The sequence below is a fragment of the Thermobia domestica genome, chromosome 8, assembly GCF_964235325.1.
Source record: "Thermobia domestica chromosome 8, izTheDome1.hap1.1, whole genome shotgun sequence".
Classification (NCBI taxonomy): domain Eukaryota; kingdom Metazoa; phylum Arthropoda; class Insecta; order Zygentoma; family Lepismatidae; genus Thermobia; species Thermobia domestica.
Window position 1 is genome coordinate 8,575,703 of NC_137461.1, and position 20,478 is coordinate 8,596,180.

Genomic DNA, 20,478 nt, shown 5'->3' on the forward strand with positions numbered 1-20,478 from the left:
ATGGAAATCTTGGATCAACAGTTGTCAGTAGCCAGTTGGATCTAAAATTAAGTGTGTAGCGTACATATGTTTATATTTTGGTTAAGTTTATATTTTTGATTTTGTGTATACATGTGCTAAATTTTATCCTAGCTAACCATGAGTATATTTAAGATACGTAAAATTCTTCAATCATTAATTTTGGGTAATCAACAAGTGGAGTATCTTCTCTAAGGATTTTTCAGAAATTAAAAGAAGAAAGAAAGATTCCATTGTAGGTCATGTATGAATAGCAGATTGACACATGCATTTGAGGTTGTTCCTTTTCGGAACTGAGGTCACATTTATTATATATCGTGTTGCCATTTTTGTATTGTTAGTTTTTCCTTTTTTTATTTTCTTAGCTTATAATAAATAACTGTTATTGTTATTTGAAATTGGGAATTGTCAATGCTACAAAATTAAAAAAAATGAATTCCTTGAATTTAAGTAAATTTATAGGAACAAAATTTTTAAAATTATTTTTCTGGATGCGTTTAGCAGTCTTTTCATACAGTAGAGGCGAAATATTTTATTCTTGGATTATTTCCTTCGAGATCGGGTTCCTACGTGGAAGGAACACTTGTACTTTATTTTTGTAATTATTATTATTTTCAAGTTCAGATATTTGCTCTCGGGTTAGTCATCTCGAAAAGATAGGGATTAAGAGAGTTTCGTATATTCTTCTATAAAATGTTCCTAACTATATCAAAAATTGTTTCTTTTATCATTAACTCTTGAAACTTTAATCTAGCTAATACATTATGATGTAATATAAAATAATAGTTATTGGAGTAATTCAATTGATTTAAGTGAAACTAAATGTACTTTTAAGAGGTATTTTGCTTTGATGTATATTTGTTGCAAAAGATTAAATGCTTTGGTTTTAACATAGATCATATTTTAATGTCATGTCATGCTCAGTAACATTTCTTATCATAGAAACATTTAAGCGTGAATTTGACAAATCCTAACGAAAATATTCTTTCTATTAAATTAAACTTAAGAATACATCTAAATATAAGTTAATACCGAAATTTCCAACAAAAAAACCTATCATGCACATTAATAAATTAAAGAAATGAAAGTATTTCACCGAACTAAATCTTACATCGAAATAAATCTATAGAGTAATCACGCTTCATAAGTAAAAATCTAAGTTTAAATCTTGATAGATGGAATTTTAAGAAAAATTGGGAGATTATTATTAATAGCTACCAGGAACAACAGAAAAATCAACAAAATTAATAAAAATGGTTACGAAAGATTTGTTTTCAAATAGCAGGTCAGTGCCAACGGATGCAAATTTTTAAATAAGTTCCACTAAGCTTGGTGTTTTCTCTTCCAGTTCTATTAGAAGACATAATACACTTACAATTCTGATGAAACTCTGAATAGATCGTATTGGATCATCACTCGAGGAATCTTCACAGATAAAAGAGTCAGAAGCAGAAATCACTTGTTATTTCGAACTATGGGTGAAAGTGACAAAACAGTTGATGTCTAAAGCTATTTCGTCTATTATAAACTATTTTCTAAGACAATGTTTCTTCTTCTCTATTTAGGTTTCTCAGCATGTTATTGGAGAGCCTAACTATACTGGCGGAAGTTTTATTCAATGATTTGAAGTCTCAATAAGTGGTTGGAAATTGGAGCAAAAACAGTTGTGTCCTTGAAGCTATTGCGTTTGCTACAAGCTACTCATGATAACATTGTTTTTGCATTTTGTTTTCAGGATGTTATAGTAAGCTTAACCATACTTGAAATGATTTTTCATTATATAATAGAAGCCATGTCATCGGGAATGAGTGCTTGCTTAAACAAATAAATAAGTAGCTAACAGTGGTGGGGTTTGTATTAAAAATTACCAAATTGATAAATATTTAGATGCATTATTGAGTTTAATTTAATAGCTTCAATTCATGGATCAGTTTAGGTCCTTTAGTAAAACTGTTTGTTTACCGTGTTCAAATCCAGCACCAGCACCAGCACCAGCACCAGCACCAGCGCCTGCTCCAGCACCAGCACCAGCGCCTGCTCCAGCTCCAGCTCCAGCTCCAGCACCTGCACCTGCACCGCCACCAGCACCTGCCCCTGCACCTGCACCGGCACCTGCCCCTGCCCCAGCACCAGCACCTGCTCCAGCACCAGCTCCATACTCAAAAGCACCTTGATCCACATACATATATGGATTTTGTTCTGAAAATAAAAAAATAAAAAAGAAAGAAAGATGAACCAAAATTTGCAGGGAATTTTGTAACGGATTGAACGAAGCTTTCACACACACACACACACACACACACACACACCTACACACACACACACACACACACACACACACACACACACACATATATATATATACATATATATATATATATATATATATATATATATATATATATATATATATATAAACATTCACCTTCATGTTTTCTTAGGGCAAATATAATAATTTGCTATGTTTTAGAGAATAATAGGTTTTGTTCTGGCAACGAATTTTACATTTCTTTCCTTCTTATGCTTATCTTTTGTCAAATTTACGAGAAACGAACATATTCGAAAGAAAATGAACGTAAAGGAATCTAAGAATATACGTACATGTTAGGATATATCTGACTAGTTAATTTATAAACACAAATTACTGTTTTTAAATATATCTCAATAAATAATAATTTTCCAACCAGTAAAGACAATCTTTGGATAAACACCGTGTGCGTGAAGGTATTCTTTCGATTCTTCTATTCCGTTCATTCTACTGATTTGTTCGTTATGACTATCACCGTCTCACTTATTCTCGGTACATAATCGTGGACGCTAAACTAGAGAAAAAGAAAGAAAAAAGAAAACAGGTTCTGCCAATTATGTACAATACTAGTTTATTACTTTGGTCTTAGTTTCACTGATATTAGTTCACATTTTTAAAATTATAAAGAAGAAAGTTTTGTAGTGCATTTTTTTGAGAAATGTTTTCAAATCATAAATTAACTAACTAACTGACTAATTATATGGTTTATTAAACGTGGAGATTCAATGTTGCGTTCACAAAAGCTCTCCACTGACTTCTATTCTTAGTTAACTGGATCCAGTTTCTATTTCGTGTTACTATTTCTGCGAGACCCATCTTAATATTGTCCCCCTTTCTGCGCCTAGGACTTCCTAATGGTCGTTTTCCGACTGGCCTTCCAGTTAAGATTTTGAAAGCATTCCTATTTCTTCTATTTTGGCTACAAGACCTGCCCATCTGAGCATCTATCACTTGATTTGAGGACCCCAACAATGTTTGCCAAACCGTATAAATTATGTTGCTCCTCGTTCTGATTTTCCGCCATTCCCCATTCCAGTTTCTTGGTGGTCCGAATATTCGTCTCAGGATCTTGTTCTTAAATACTTTCAGTTTGCGTTCTTCCATGAGAGTAAGCGTCTATGTTTCGCAACCATACGGAACAACAGGCATGATTATCGTTTTGTACATTTTAAGCTTTAAATTCCTCGACAGAATTCGCGACGACAAGAGATTTTGAACCGAATAGTAACACGAATTCCTTGATTTCAGTCGACATTTAATTTCTTCGTGAATATGGTTTTAGGATGATAATATTCATCCTACATATGTGAAAGTATCCACTTTATCAAAAGGATTATTTGATATTTTAAAGTATCCATAATTTGCCGTATTATGATCCCGACGAACTTCCATGTAATTAGTTTCTTTTCATTCCATTTCAAATCATAAAATAAAATGAAAACTACATTCCATTTCGTCGTTAAAATCATAGTTATAGAAAGACAGGCGTATTAATTCAAATATACTTGTAAAACGAATAGACAGTTGCCTGATTGAATTATGGTTTTATATTTATTTGAATATTAATGAGTAAGGTTATTTTGGCTTTATTGTCGGCTTCAAATCCTATTTCTTTAATAATCAAAACCAAATTTAATGAAATTTATAGCTCAAGAGACCAGACGTAATAAGTAAAAGCAAGCAATCAATCAAACTAACTAAAAATGTAATTGCATTTATAGTATGCTAATCCACTTCTGTTAGGGTTGTCATTATTTACTACTCTCAGATCTTATGCAATATTATGGATACCAACATCTAGGCCTACTCAAAGAACTTTTCTCTATCCGATCAATGAAATGATGTATCTTTGAGTATATCCCATACATTCCGCAACTGGACGTCTCAATTCAATTGCTCAATATATTTATATTTAGTTAATCTTTTGCATTATCGTGGTTATTACCCTGCTTTTATTCCGAATATTTTTCTCAAGACTTTTTCATCGAATATTCTCATCTGCGTTCGTCCCTTCATGTCAACAATCAAGTTTTATTTTCATACATTACATGTATATTGTAAGGATCCACACCTTTAAGCATGTATTGTTTCTTCTAACACATGTTACAGCTGTAAAAACATGTAATAGTTTTATAAATATCAACGCAAGGAAACGATACATGGAAATAACAGGAAGATATGAAGCCGACACCATGTAATGTCTATTTGATAGATTCAATAAAAGTTCGGGATTAGCCCTTCAACAATTTTATAAAAAATAATTCTCTATAGAATAATTACAAAATTTCTTTGTAATATACAAAATAAATACTTCAATATTAGTCACTAGCGCACGTAAAGTGGCTTCTGTTCATGAAGGTTGGAGTTAGATATGTACAGGTAACTCTTTTACCCAATGCAGAATCCAGAATTTTGTAAACGAATCTCCATAACTATGGGAGACAGTTTATAAGGATCCTATTTCGTCCAATGCAGTTCTCAGAAGTGGGTTGTAATTATAAATGTTTCGCCCAATGCAGCTACCGGGAATTATGTAAGGTAGGGAAACTCCTTTGTCCAACGTGATCTCAGGAGCGGGTGTTGCAGGTTAAGTGATCAGTTGTTAACTGACAATTTGGCGTTCTTCGGGTCCCCTATTATAGATGGCCCTTGAGTGAGTCGATCAACTTCGGGTTCCACCCTGTCGGTTTCGTGTTTTCCTGTTACTTCCGTATATCGTCTGCTTATGTTGATATTTATAAACAATAGCAAGTGTTTTTACAGTTGTAACATGTCTCGAAGAAATAATACACACTGAAAGGTGGGGATGCTTACAATATTTTTATAAATTATTATATTCAATTGTTTGCAGATATAGAAATGATTTAAAAATAAGTTCCGGCGTGAATTTAGCGTCATTAATCTTCTTTCTACTTTCAACTAGAAAGAGTTACTACGTTTTTAGTTGTAATTGCTTGCTGGAATTTGAATTTATATAGAGAGTAAAGAAAAGGTCACAATGAATCTACTGTAATGGTGATAATTATTTTAAAGTTGTCAAATTTAATACAGATTTTACAATACACAGAATAACGCAAACGAAACGCCTCTAGTTAAAGAAAATGAAATGAAATGAAATTTTTCAGTTAGGCTAAAGAAGACGGTGATGATGAGAAATTAATGGAATAGTGGAAAGAATAGTGTGGGAGGAAACGGGAGACCCCAAGGAAATCCACGCACACGGTATTTGCCCAGCACTAGGTCCACTTGGCGCGAGATGGGATTGAACGAGGGACCGCACGCACCAGAAGTGAACGCTCTACCACTTAGGTATCGCTGCTCCGCTTCTAATTAAAGAGTAGTCTATTCATATTGTTACTTGTATTCAATTATCTATAATAAAATGTTTTAATAATAATAATAATAATAATAATAATAATAATAATAATAATAATAATAATAATAATAATAAACATTCTCTTTCACTTTCTGCCTCGTCGACGATAATACTCTTGAGTGTTGAAAGCTTTCAGAGAACTTTCAGAGAGGAAAATCAACTACTTAAGAAATTACAATGTTTTCTGCAAGTTAATTATATTATAATAGTTGAAATTAATTAAGATTTGTATGAAATTTCTCACCAGCATTAGGCATCCATAAATCGCCAACGTTCGGGGAACTTGGTACGTTAACGGGAACTGAAAGATAAAATATCTTTAAGAGATTTGTGTAGTCATTTTGTACTTTTTTGTGTACATAGAACGTAACTGAAATTATATGTACCTTATCATTATAGTAATAAGCATTTCAATCAAGATGTTTATTCTTCTCTACAGACGTTTGCTCTTTTTCTCAATAACGAATATTATTTAACATTCTGGCATTGTCAGGATAAAAAAAAGTACCAGCTTCTTTGTTTTTAAGAAAACTATATATTTGCATTGATCCTCTCCTTTGGAAGACTACTGTATATAGAAGTTATGCATAATAATATCATCACTGTCAAAAACGATATATACAAGGTGTTACGAAAATGCGTCATAATACCTTGGTAACAGATTCCTAACATCAAAATAAGAAAAACAGTTCATATAAATCTATGCTCGATAGTGGATAGTTTGGGAGTTATAGGGTACCAAAAACGTGAAACAAGTAAACTCTAAAAGTTTATGACTCAATTACAATGGGACTTATCGTAGTCGGGTCAAGACATCATTGAGAAACTGGTATGTGAACTTATCCAAATATCCATGTTTAAGAATGCTCAAGTACTTCCACACGATTTTTTTTAGAGAAGTAGGTGGAGAGTGATCAAGTACTCCCAACAGCATCTCTAAAAATGATTGTGCAAGTACCGGAGGTTCTGAAAGATGGATATTTGGATAGTCGACATACTAGTTCCTCTGTGATGTGTTGATCCGACTACGATCGATCCTATAGTAGTGGAACTATGGACCTTTAAAGTTTATTTATCACTTTTTCGACACCCTATACGCACTTCCGATCACAGGTATATATGCACGTTTTTCTTATTTTAATGTGACGAATTTATTCCCAATATATTTTGACAAATTTTCGTAAGAATCTGTACAAAAGGTAAAAAGCAATGGATGAACTTGATCTTTTTCAAATTCAAAGGCATCTGTACAATGTTGTGATTTTTCTAAGTTGGTTATGCTGAACTAAACTATTATGATTCCCGCAAATTTTATTATTCTCACTTAGATACTACACTATCCATTTTCTTTGAAAGTGTGAGTAACTGCAAGCAAGATATTCGTATATTTTTTTTTAACATACCTGGTCTTTGTATCTGTATCTCAATCTTTAGACTTAGATTACAATAGAATGTTCGTGAATGTCACTTGTTCAGGTAGTTACTACTAGAAAGACACAACTTTCTTGGAACAGCCAACGACTGATAGCAAAGCTTATTTATACAGGGTGTTTCTAAACAACGCCGACAACGTCTGGGAGGTGATTTCAGACACCAAGGTGAGCCAAAAATTATAGAAAAACCTTGGTGCACAAATGTTTTCTTCCGGATCTATTGGCTGTTGAAAACATGAATTAATGAACTTTAAACTCCCATAGCTCCAAAACTATGGGACTTGTTGTGGTGGGTGAAGACTTCACTTACGACCTAATACGTGCACTATCCAAAAATACATGTTTCAGAATCCTAAGGTACTCATTAAACAATTTTTATACAAGGAGTTTGGCTACGAGCATATAATTTGAAGTACACATCAACTATTTTTATAAAAATTGTTGCGGAAGTACCGCAGGATTCTGAAACTTGTATATGTGGATAGGGCACATACTAGTCTAAGCGAAGTTTTGACCCGACTACGGTAGGTCCCATAGTATTGTAGCTATGGACATTTAAAGTTAATTTTTTATGTTTTCGGCAGCCTATAACTGAAAGAGAGCATTTGTGCACCCAAGTTGGTCTATACTTTTTTACTCATCTTGGTGACAGGAAACACTTCCCAAACGTTGTCCATGTTGTTCTGAAATATCATGGATAATAGAGTAATTGACAGGATACATATGTATCTACTTAATATTAAACTTAAAAAATAACGTCTTAGAAAAGGATTAGAATCGGATTCACTTCACTTAGTTTTGAATACTAACACTTGCAAGGAACCTTGTTCTGCTGTCACACGAAAAGTAGAAGGAGATTATGGTCAGTCGAACACGAAACTCCATAGAGGAGTCGATCGCGACCGTTCCGCACTTATGTGGGAGTAGGGGAACTGGCAACACAACACGTTGTGGATTATGAGATGAAATAAGAAGCGATTTCGATGAAAATATGCTTAGAAGCGCCGTTAAACATATGCTACAATGTGACATTACGTTCGACAATACTGAGACAAGTGACGACAGAGATGTAGCACGTAACGACAGAGGAGGGGGAGGGTAAGCTCAAGTAAAAATAGTCTTATAATTGAGGAAAATGGATAAGCAAGACGTCAGAAGAATGGTACACTAATAATACATTGTCAAGTAATCAATCACAAACTATAGACAGCCTGTAGACGACACCTTGAAGCAGAAATGGAAGAAAGAGAGCTATGGAGGGGATTGTCCGTAGGGTCCAGACTCCCTCCCCTCGTAACATCCGATGTATATAGACTGTTGTATGGATGTAGGCATTAATTTTAATATGTTTGTCGTATGTGATACTGTCTGTATTACCTCAACATTGCTAGCATCCTCCCTCTCCCCTTAACTCCTGACTTGCTACGTCTCTGATTACAAGTATACGTTGAACGTGAAAAAGAATGATCGAGAAGTATGGCTAAAAATATAGGGTACGAAGAAATGTTGTGCAACATAATGGACTGCCCATGATACATGATTGTGGAGAAGTATTGGAGAGACCTTCATCCAGTAGTGGATCGACAATACTTGATTATGATGATGATGAAAAAAAAATAAGACAACAATATACACCTCTGTGTGAATGCATTGCAAAGCAGCACAGAAGAATAATATACTGCAGATATATAACACAACTGTGCACGTGTGTATAGTTTTCTTTATTAGACGTTATCACAGCTATGTATACAGCTGTTACCAGAACTATACCTCCTCATAATTACCAAACGGATGGGATAGAGGGTCTTTCCCGTTTATGGATTTTGTTGTTCATTAACACTAATCGATTGACCATAGTCTCGTTCCATTTTTCGTATCTGCATTTAAGATGGGGGATTTCAAGATGGCTGCCGTCAAGGTTAACCTTACCGTAAGACTTTCCCTTAGATATAGTATGTACCCACATTGTTGTTATTGACTTTTTATTATTAACAGGCAGTTTACAATGGGTGGTACTGAACGAATTGTGCAATTGTCGACATGGATACATGACTTTTCAATCTGCCATTTTCGTTATTTCCACTTCAAAAACGGAGCTGCTTTTTGTGTATGGTTTTTCTGTGGGACTTCCTTCCTCTGAGGGAAATTTTACGGTAGGTTTCGATATGAGTTCATTGATACTTCCCTTGTTAGTATATTGGAAGTGTCCGTCTTCTTATACAACATATTCAGTTTGCTTGTCTACATTCACAAACTTCCGTTTTACAATGTTACACGAAAGATGGTTTTCGAAATTTATTAAAATAATGGATTAGAAAATTAAAGCCTTAAATTTAACAGTTTTAAAAATGAATGGAATTGAAATATTCTTACGTTGATGCAATATTCCCGGCACAAATTGAGGAACACCAGGAATTCTTGCTAGAAATGTTAAAAAAAAGTATTTCAATTGAAAATATCCATCTAATACAGAGTGGTCGTAAAGTCTCTCCCTGATAACAAACATGAGAAGCAAGAAAAATGAGAAAGATACAAGCATATCTTTAATATAATCTGCCTTTAATATAAGCCCACAGGAAGAAGTCAAGTTTGGGTTATGTCTGGGGATCGTGGGGCCATGGTATTGGGCCATTTCTCACCATCCATCGGTCAGGAAAAGTTTCATCGACAAATGAACTTTAAGCGTTTGTGTAAAAATTTTAACACAGTTGACTTCGGGATGTTCAGTTCACGTGATGCTCAACGCAAGAATTTAGGTGTGCTTTGGGTTAAAGCAACACGAACAGCTTCCACACGTTCTTCACTAATACTCGGTCTACCGCTTCTATCACGATCTGAAACACTCCCTGTTGAAATAAACTTGCTATACCATTCCTTTATTTTCTTAACATCTGGTGGCTGCTCTCCATACTTTCTCCTGAATGTTCGTTGAACTGTGACGGAAGATTTTCTTTCATGATACCACAACACACACTTCGCTTTCTGCTGTGCTGATGCTATTTTTAAACAAATGACTGTTACGCTGCGGTCAGCTGCAGTAGATGGCATCACAGGCTGTGGCAAAATCTTCAAGTATCATATAAGCGATGTTTTCAGACCGCATGCTTTTGTCATTATTTGTTTTCTTGTTATTAACGTTTGTTGTTAGGGAGAGACTTTATGTCAACCTTGTATTTTTATTAAAATTTTATGCTACGTACTAAAATATTAATCTGTAAAGAAACATAAGTTTGTAATAAGTAGATTACGCTGAAGCTGCATTTTGCTGTAAGAACTTGGTGATTCTTTTGTTGACTAATCTTATTATGTATTCCAATATTCTGTGAAACAGTAGTTTAGAAAATGTATGTTAATGATAACTTAAAATCTCCTTTCATTTTAAGTAAATGTTAGAAATATGTCCAAAACATTTAACATTAGAAACATAAGTAGTATCTTCAGTACATTGGTTTACCATGATTACTAGAAGTAAATCGTTATACAGTAAACGGTACGGCACGGCAAGTATGTTTTCTAAATTTTGGATTAAATATTTTCTTAAGTAACTAAATAAATTGTTTCAAACTTAAACTGGAAAACAAATCACTGAAGAAATCAATGTTTATTATAAAAGAATAACTGTGTAACAGTCTCGCCAACTAATCGAACATATTGGCTTCATCAGACACTGTCAATCTGTCTGATGAAGCAAATATGTTCAGTTAGTTGGCGAGTTCTGAGACAGTTCTGATGAAGCCAATATGTTCAGTTAGTTGGCGAGTTCTGAGACAATGTCTGATGAAGCCAATATGTTCAGTTAGTTGGCGATTTCTGAGACTGTGTTTGATGAAGCCAATATGTTCAGTTAGTTGGCGAGTTCTGATACTGTGTCTGATGAAGCCAATATGTTCAGTTAGTTGGTGAGTTCTGAGACTGTGTTTGATGAAGCCAATATGTTCAGTTAGTTGGCGAGTTCTGAGACTGTGTCTGATGAAGCCAATATGTTCAGTTAGTTGGCGAGTTCTGAGACAGTGTCTGATGAAGCCAATATGTTCAGTTAGTTGGCGAGTTCTGAGACTGTGTTTGATGAAGCCAACATGTTCAGTTAGTTGGCGAGTTCTGAGACAGTGTCTGATGAAGCCAATATGTTCAGTTAGTTGGTGAAACTGTTACACAATTATTTTTTTAAAAGAAACGTTGCTTTCTTCAGTGGTTTGTTTTACTAGTTCAAGTTAATTAAGACTTCAAAGCAAATATGAACCAGTTAGTAATTGTTTCAAGCCGCTGATAAAGATATGGCTTTTATCTGACTAATATCTTAAAGTAAAAGAAAGAAGGAAAACTTACATAAGTAACTTGCAAGTGTATCAGCTGTAAAAATACATGTTTATATGTTGAATTATTTCTTTATAATTTTTAAGATTTTTATTTCAGAAAGTACTTTGCTAGAGAACAATTGTATTTATTATTATAATTGTACAGTATTATTATTGTAAAATGCTACCAAATAGGAAAAAGGTCAGCAACCCCCCGATATATATATATATATATATATATATATATATATATATATATATATACAGGGTGGGCCATTTTAATTAATCCACGGAAATATTTGAAAAATGATAAAACATAGAAGAAATGTTTGAAGTACACGTTATATATTGCTAAGGGGGAAAACCAATTCCGCCAAAAGTACCCCTCCTCGCCCCCCGTAAATGGGGGTAACGGGGGGTAACTTTGAAATATCAAATGGGAACATGGGTAGAGTAATACATCGTTCGAAAGGTCTTGGAAAACTAAGTAACGCTGTACCAAAAGATGTTTCATATTGTGCACCAGTTTCAAAATGGCCGCCATGATATGGTTCGGAAACTCCAGTACCCGTAGTATGGAAACCATGGAAGATAAATGAATGGAACAAAATTGAAATACGTAAATATCATAGGATGATCCCTGTGATCCCAGTGGTCTCCCTGAAGGGGTTTTGGGAGCTAACTTCAAAATTTCAAATAGTAACATGAGTCGAGTGGTACCTCGTTCGATAAATCTTGCAAAATCAAACATCTTGCAGGAGAAAACGATTGAGGTGAAATGGCAGTGTTCTCAAAAGGCCGCTAATAGTTACTCAAAATGTAACTGTGGCCATCCGCATTAACTCAGTGCACCAATTCTCTATCCATGAAGTCTGCCTTCCAAACAGCATTGGGTAGGTCAAGCGTACGCCCGAACCGTTGTCCGGTCGGACATTGAAATTTTGAAGTTAGCCCACAAGACCCCTTCAGGGAGGCCACTGGGATCACAGGGATCATCCTATGATATTTACGTATTTCAATTTTGTTCTATTCATTTACCTTCCATGGTTTTCATACTACGGGTGCTGAAGTTTCCGAACCATCTCATGGCGGCCATTTTGAAACTGGTGCACAATATGAAACATCTTTTGGTACAGCGTTACTTAGTTTTCCAAGACCTTTCGAACGAGGTATTACACGACCCATGTTCCCATTTGACATTTCAAAGTTACCCCCCGTTACCCCCATTTACGGGGGACGAGGAGGGGTACCTTTGGCGGACTTGGTTTTCCCCCTTAGCAATATATAACGTGTACTTCAAACATTTCTTCTATGTTTTATCATTTTTCAGATATTTCCGTGGATTAATTAAAATGGCCCACCCTGTATATATATATATATATATATATATATATATATATGTGTGTGTAACTTTCAGTGAAACATGTGGAGTATTATATATAAAATTGCAATTATATGAGGCTGCTTAAGATGAAGTAAATGAAATGTAGAGGATGAATTTAGTAAATACTTCCATAAAATTAAATTCAAAAAATATATTCCTCATTGATTGAAACAAACTGAATCTACTCAGTAATAAAAAAGCTTAACAAATATTAAAATTTTTATTTAAAATGAGATACTGACGCGAATTTTTGATGTTCATATTCTTACTTGATGTATTTTTACGAAGTAAGAAACTGTATTTGTTTTTAATACAGTTCTGTTTGAGAAGATAGTAGAAAGAAGTATCAAGACTGCGCAGATTTCATTCCACTAGACCCATTAAAGGTAATAGGAAAAGTGATCTTGTTTAATTAATCATAAAACGGTTTTCTTTTTTGAATTCAGATGCTCAAAATCACCCGTGGCAAAAATATGTCTGCATGATACAGGATCTTGAAAGCGGTAAAGTACTTTTAAGCCAACGTATGTATCGTCTGTTTAAATTAAATAAATTTGTGCATTTTCGTGCGGAACTCAAAATAAACTTTTGGGATTATTTAGAACAGTTGTACTAAATTGAGCTCATATTATGTATTTCGAACGGTGTCTTGATAGTGTCTTCCTGTCGGTCATTTTGACTATTATCTCGGAAGAACATGAAAAGAAGCCAATGTCAGAGTGTATTACATAAACTAAAAAGAATCATAGGAAAAGTGAGATATTCAAACTGAAAGGACTGCAGAGAAATCTGTGCAAACAGCGGCGTATTTGAGATTTTGTTTTGGGTGTTAGGCACACGGAGAGCAGGGGACAATTGCTCAACTGAGTCTGAGAACTAAATGTATTTTAATCGATAGTCTGCTAATGTACTAGGAAAAAACGTGAAACTCGTATGTCGGTGGAGGATCTTATCCCACCCCAGGCAAATCTGTCATTACGCTCTTGCAAACATACGTGAGATATTTGTAATCTCATTTCAACTTAACTGATTTAGTTTTAGAAAAAAAAATATTCAGGTACGCTTTTATCTGAAAGAAATGTTGAGGCAAGTTAAAGTTTAATGGCAAGAATAGCAGACTGGTGAATTTTATGTGATATGGTACACACAAAAATTTAGCAGTGAATTTAACCTTTTATTCTATTCATAGAAGAAAAAGGAAGCATCCTCTTGGCCTATCTAACTTCGTGGGCTACTTATTCTCCTCTCTTGATTTTCTTTAATGGAAACATTTACCTTTCTTTATAACCAAAGGATGTAAATATTCCTTTCTTATAATAACTAAAATCCCGTTATGTTGATATCCGTGCAAGTTGGTGTGGAACACCAGTTTCGTTTATGAGCTCTTCTTAATTTTGATGTTACTGTCGACGGGCGACTTGAATCACAACTAACAACGGTCGAAAGTATGATAGGAGAAACGAAAGAAAGTAACAACTAAGAAAAAACAAAAGAGTAGAATAGACGAAAGAAACGAAAGAAAGTAGCAACTAAGAAAAGAAACAAAAGAGTACAATAGACGAAAGAAAAAGAACATGAAGTGAAATTTGACAAATGCAGTATTATTTCTGAACAAAGAATATAAGAGAATGGAAAGTCAATGAAATTCTTAGAAATGCTAAGAATTATTATTGTTATACATGGAGTGCAAAAAACTAACAAATTTATCTCGGGAGAGGGAGACTTGAGTCTGATAACCTTCCTAAATACGCCACGGTGTACAAAGAACAGACGAAGAATAATAAGAGCAAAGAAGAACAAAATAATTAATTAAAATTCTATTTGAAAGAACATTGTAATATATGAATAAAACGGAACAGTGTTTGGTGAAAAGTAGGATTAACATAAGTAAATAAAATTAAAAAATAGAAAAGATAATCTAGTCAACTTTGAGCCGTTGAAATCTAGAAACGAGTATATTCATATAAAGTCACATGAAGTTGTGTTCTAGTCAGACGTCGACAACACAAGCAATACAAGTCGAGTCAAGTAGTTCATTAAAATACTAAATGATTGATAATTGGCATTTAAGTTGCTTAGGGCATTGAATGTGTAAACTACTTTCTATTTAAGGACATGCAAATAAAGTGATTTAGTTATTACTTACTTCCTTCTTCACGATACATTTGTTGTTGATATTGTAATTGTTGTTGTTGTTGTTGGAACTGTTGTTCTTGTTGGAATTGTAATTGTTGTTGGAACTGTTGTTCTTGTTGGAATTGTTGTGATTCTGTCATGTTAATCAAATATGCTGTGAAAAGTAGTTCTCTTTGTTATTCATTCTTAAGCAAGTTTTAAAGTTAACTAGTATATGTATTTATTTATTTATTTCCTGTAAGATTATTTGTTGTAATTTAATAGATTTTTAAATCGTGTTATGTAGGTCGTAAACACTTTATTCTCTAATTTAAGATGTTAATATTCTTTGAATTTTACTTCCTTTATTGAAATTTAAATTCTTTAGGAATACATTTGCTTTGTCAACTGTACATACAAATTTGTAATGTTTTATAAGTATATCCATAGATTTCAAACAGTGTTTACAATTTTATCTATATTCAATTAAAAACGTGTTGAGGCTGACATTTTATTATTTGCAGTACAAGTACTTTTATTTCTGAAACTGTTATAACGAATATATATATATATATATATATATATATATATATATATATATATATAATCTTTCCACGGAAATATCTCAAATACGGTTGAACATAAATAAACTGTACAAAAACTCAAATAGGAAATACCATGGGGCAAATCAAATGGTGACATCACGGCGCCCCCCAGAACTTCTCTTCAACATTTAGAATTTAAAAAGCCATTGGTAAAACACTTGAACGATTTTTGTATTTACAAGATCTGGATCAGGTGCAGCAAGAATAATGTTATAATTCGAACGTGGCTTTATATATAGAACATTGACAAATTATTTCAATGTAATCGACTACCATCTCCATCAATTTCTGCCACACACGTGGAATGCGTAGCACACCGTCAGTGCATCAATCTCCATCGATGTCTTGCAGATACCGTCATTTGTCACGGCTGATGGCTTCTCTTGTGTCGTAGTGATTCTCGCGAAATGATCACTTTATTCTGGCGAAAAGTTCATCACAACGTTCTTGAAAACATTGTTGTGCATTGCATCCACGTGACAGTTTAATTTTGATCCTTTCGCGTTGTTCGCCTTTCAGAAATACGAGGTGTATTCAAAAAGTATTGAACCTTATTTTTTCACGGTGTATCAATGAAGCGCGGGAGACTATCTTTAGACTAGATGTAGAGAGGACACACACGTGCAGTCTTGAAATTTTTCCCTCTCGCCGAAAGCGTCAGTTACTGACAGTCGGCCAACGAGTGAACAGATGTAGTGAGAGCTCGTCGGATTTCATATTTTGTATCAAATTTTGTCAAACGCTTGACGATACCCAAGCGGAAACCATTCAATAGAATCGGCACATTTAAGTTTGAAGAGAATTTGGACATGGGGAGAGCGTCCGCGAAATTTGGTTCAGGCTTTCACCGTCAAATGCAACATTCTTATATCGTCAGGCTCTCTACTCACCCAAAATGGCTCCGTGTGACTTTTGGTTATTTCTCAAGCTAAAAATGCCCCTAAAAGGGGCCCGATTTTGAGTCAAGGGAAGACATCATTCGGAATGCGACGGCATAGTTACTCACCATTCCTAAAACTGCGTTCCAGAAGTGTTTCCCAGAATGGCGGGAGAGTTGGGAGAAGCGTGTGCATTACCAGGGATAGTACTTTGAAGGGAATTAGTGTTTCTGATTTTCAAATCAACAAATGTATTTTGCTTACAAATGGTTCGATAATTTTTGAGTATACCTCGTACAATATATTTTTATGGCGCTTCTACTTTCACTCTCTACTTTATGATACTGTTGCTTTTGACTGAATAACATATAGTTTTTACCACTCAGCACACTTCATCGACGGCGTTCCTTTATCAATTAGATGAACTTTTGTAGTGTTGAAACACAGCCCTCTGATGTACAGACAGTATTGCTACTTTAGTTTACCCAACCAATGTAAATTATTTCAGGCCTTTAACTGGTTATGACGTAGTACTACGTCAAGACATATGTGCAGTGGAAATGGCTACGACGTAGTACTACGTCTTGACTAAAGTCACTAATATTCAGTGGCAATGACGAACATCTCTCTTGAACACCTTTCTTCTTACATTTAAGTCGGAAACAAATTAACAGATGGCTCTGAATGCCCGTAATGTGCAAATGACATTGTTGCTCGTAAGAAGAACATTATTGCTGTTGTAATAAAAGAAACAGAAACTGTATTTCAAAACAGCAGCAAACGTCTTCATGAGGTGGGGACGTCTTTGTAACGTATTTTGTTTATTGTTGTGTGGCATTGTTGTTTGTGTAAAACATACATCGAAGTTCTACGGTTCTTTTGGCTACGAAGTAATAGTACGTCTGTCACCTAAGAGCACACATTTCTAGAAAACTGTGCCAGTTAAAGGGTTAGAGAGTAGGTTTTTCAAACAAGAGGAACACAGCATATAGTATTTAATGGAACGAATTTGTATTATTTCTTTGCTTCATTGGCAAAGAAGGTGAAGTTTAAACGACTATGTTATTGTGCATAAAGTATAAGGAATGTCTAAAAGTAAAGAACTGAAATAACTTATCTCCTTGGATTGATCTACATAGTATTTGAAATAATTACTATTATTATTACAAGAATTCTAATTAATGTTAAAACTTTATGGAACCAATTGAATCAATGTGTACTTACCAGGTTTACTCAAATATATTAGATAGTGAGAATAGTGTAATTTCATCGAGTATATAATTTGCTTCTAAACACTCAGGTTAAAGAAATTTCTTAAATTTATATGCTGAATAGAATTTTTATCAAATAGATCTCATACGTTTGTATTAAATAGACGTAAGCCCAACTCCAGACTATATTCTGTGTTTGAGGGATTAGTGCAGAAAGAGCACATTATTAAGCAACCCAAATCATATTAAAAGTAAACACTTATGAATATATTATTTTATTTACATACCAGGTACTTGATTTACGGAAATATTCATATTTTCCATTGCAGCTGTAAATAAATGAAACCATGATAAGAAATATGTAATGTAAAGCGCTTCTATTAAACAGTTTGTACACTCATATTCAAAATTATTGTCGTATATCTATAAATATGTTGTTGTAGGAATATAATATGATAACGAATTTGCCCGGTATTTCTTATAACGTTAGCATGTGTATAATCGGCAAAGACATGTATGTGGAAAATTTCCTGTCAAAAGAGCAGTAAATAAGAACAATAAAACGAAAATAAATCTTTCTTGTTTATTTAGTAACATTTTGTCATATTCATTCTAATTTTCGTATTTATAATTCTTTTCCTATGAAATTTACTACAAATATATATTTCCCTATTATACACATAGTATCAGTATTAAAAGTACCCTGGAAAATTATTATTAAATTACACTGTTACATGAAGACAGTTATAGATATGCGACAATCATTTTGGGCATGAATGTACATTAAAATTTTTCGCTCTTGTAATGATTCTATTAATAAGTTTTTATTCTCTTAATGATATTTTTTCTCTTTTTTTCACTAAAAGCAACAGTCAAGTATTTACACAAAAACGTAATGAACTAAAGTCCGCCAGAAAAATGTATAAACTCTTTATCATCCTGTATTAGGATACTGGAATTGACAATTGTTCTGAAATTTAAGTATGTTGTAGTATTGTTTTTCATCCAACAAATATCGGCATTGCAGGGGCGGATCCAGGACCGACTTCTGGGGAGGGGGCGGTGGGTTGTCATACTGCTACTTTTAAGGGCTTCAAACTTTGGGATGGGTTATATATATATATATATATATATATATATATATATATATATATATATATATATATATATATATATATATATATATGTATATAAAATAAGAAAGTTTCCTTATATAAAATGAGAAGTCGCCCAGATCGCCCCTTCTGGATCCACCCCTGCGGCATTGTCAATTGTTTACAGTTAAAATGATGTTTTAATACGTTTTTATGCTCAACAGAAGTTGGTGCTGTCAACACGGTTATAGAATGGCAGGTGCACGCTTGACGTTCGAGTAGCGTAAGTACGTTTTGAAGTGTTTTATCAGGTCTGGGAATGCCATCGAAGTGCAGCCTCAGTGGAGAGGGGAGTTTGGAACTGAACCACTAACCCGCCAGCAATCGAACGTCAAGCGCGCACCTGCCATTTTCTTATCTCACTAACCGTGCTGACTGTACCGACATCTGTTGAGCGAAGAAACGTACTACAACATAATTTTAACTGGAAACAATTGACAATGCTGACATCTGTTGGGCTAAAAACCATACTTAAATTTCAGAAGAATTGTAAATGCCAGTACCCTGGTACAGGATGGCAAAGAGTGTACGGTATATTATAGTATTAGTTATATTGATAACTCTATTCACACTTATTTTCTGTTTATTTGCTTACCTTTTATTATTTAGATAAACTCCTAAAGTTTTCTCAATTATTACAAATAATTTCTTCCGTAAAAACTACACAAATTAAAGAGCTTTTTGCTTAAATTATGTAGAAAGTTCATTATTCTATATTTCAAGTCAAAATTTAAACTGTGAAGTAAATAATTATAAAGTTTCATTTTATAAGATAAGTTCATTTATACAAACTTTTAGTTACATCTGAACAATCTTGTTTAGAGCACAGTTGAGACTTACTGATAACTAACTATATAATTTATTATTAAACAGTAACACCGTAATACATTTAATCAGGCCCGTAGCCAGCCCCAAAATGTAGGGGGAACCCGGTAGAAGTTAGGGGGGCCCGACCTAACTATATTATAGTCCATCACCATATTATAGTTCATTTGCAAGCCTACCGTAAAAATGTTAGGGGGGGCAGTGAAAATTTAGGTGAGCCTGGCCCCCTAGCCCCTCCGTGGATATGAGCCTGCATTTAACCTTTTATAAGTCTACCTAAGCTTTTACTTTTAACGAGAATTTTAACCGATTAGTAAAGATTTATAGAGTAAGTCATGTGTAATTTATTGAATCTTCTCATAGATCTTTAAAAAATTAATAAATATTTATCACGTATATTTTTAAGACGTAATTGTTTATCTATTCATACTGTCGTTTCAGTAGACGTAACTAACTTGGTTGAAATCAAAATCTACGTTTTATCAGGAATATTTATAGGGTTTATCTTATTTAAAAAAAAGAATTTTACGAATGATTCAAAAAATGCATCAAAAGATTGCGATCTTGGCTTAGTTTTTGGATCAGATACCACTACATTTTTAAACGGCCCCTAAATCAAGTTTTCGTATTTTCTACGGAATAAGCACATCATACTGAGTTAAGTGATAGTTTGGGTTTGGCTACACTGTATGTAGTTCTCCAGATATAAGGTATACAAGAAAATTTTTGATTGAAATATATTGGATCTTTTGATCCGAAAAAAGGCAGTTAAATTTATTCCAATCTTTCTGATAAATTTACTGATTTATTCTTTCGAAATAAAATGCATTGCTCAAAAGATTTAAAAGTTTCTTCTTTGATGATCTTGTAAGAATA

General features: G+C 33.8%; 1 protein-coding gene across 1 annotated transcript in view; it reads right to left on the reverse strand.

The window, feature by feature from the left end:
* LOC145692677 (uncharacterized) overlaps nt 1-20,478 on the reverse strand; it is a 1,521,027-nt gene that overhangs the window by 366,603 nt on the left and 1,133,946 nt on the right. Inside the window, exons 329-334 of the mRNA XM_081768059.1 lie at nt 17,911-17,952; nt 14,961-15,104; nt 11,462-11,485; nt 9,509-9,556; nt 5,947-6,003; nt 1,981-2,217 (exon numbers count right to left, since the gene is read on the reverse strand). Of these exons, the coding sequence (XP_081624185.1) occupies nt 1,981-2,217; nt 5,947-6,003; nt 9,509-9,556; nt 11,462-11,485; nt 14,961-15,104; nt 17,911-17,952 (552 nt within the window). The remainder of the gene's footprint in view (nt 1-1,980; nt 2,218-5,946; nt 6,004-9,508; nt 9,557-11,461; nt 11,486-14,960; nt 15,105-17,910; nt 17,953-20,478) is intronic.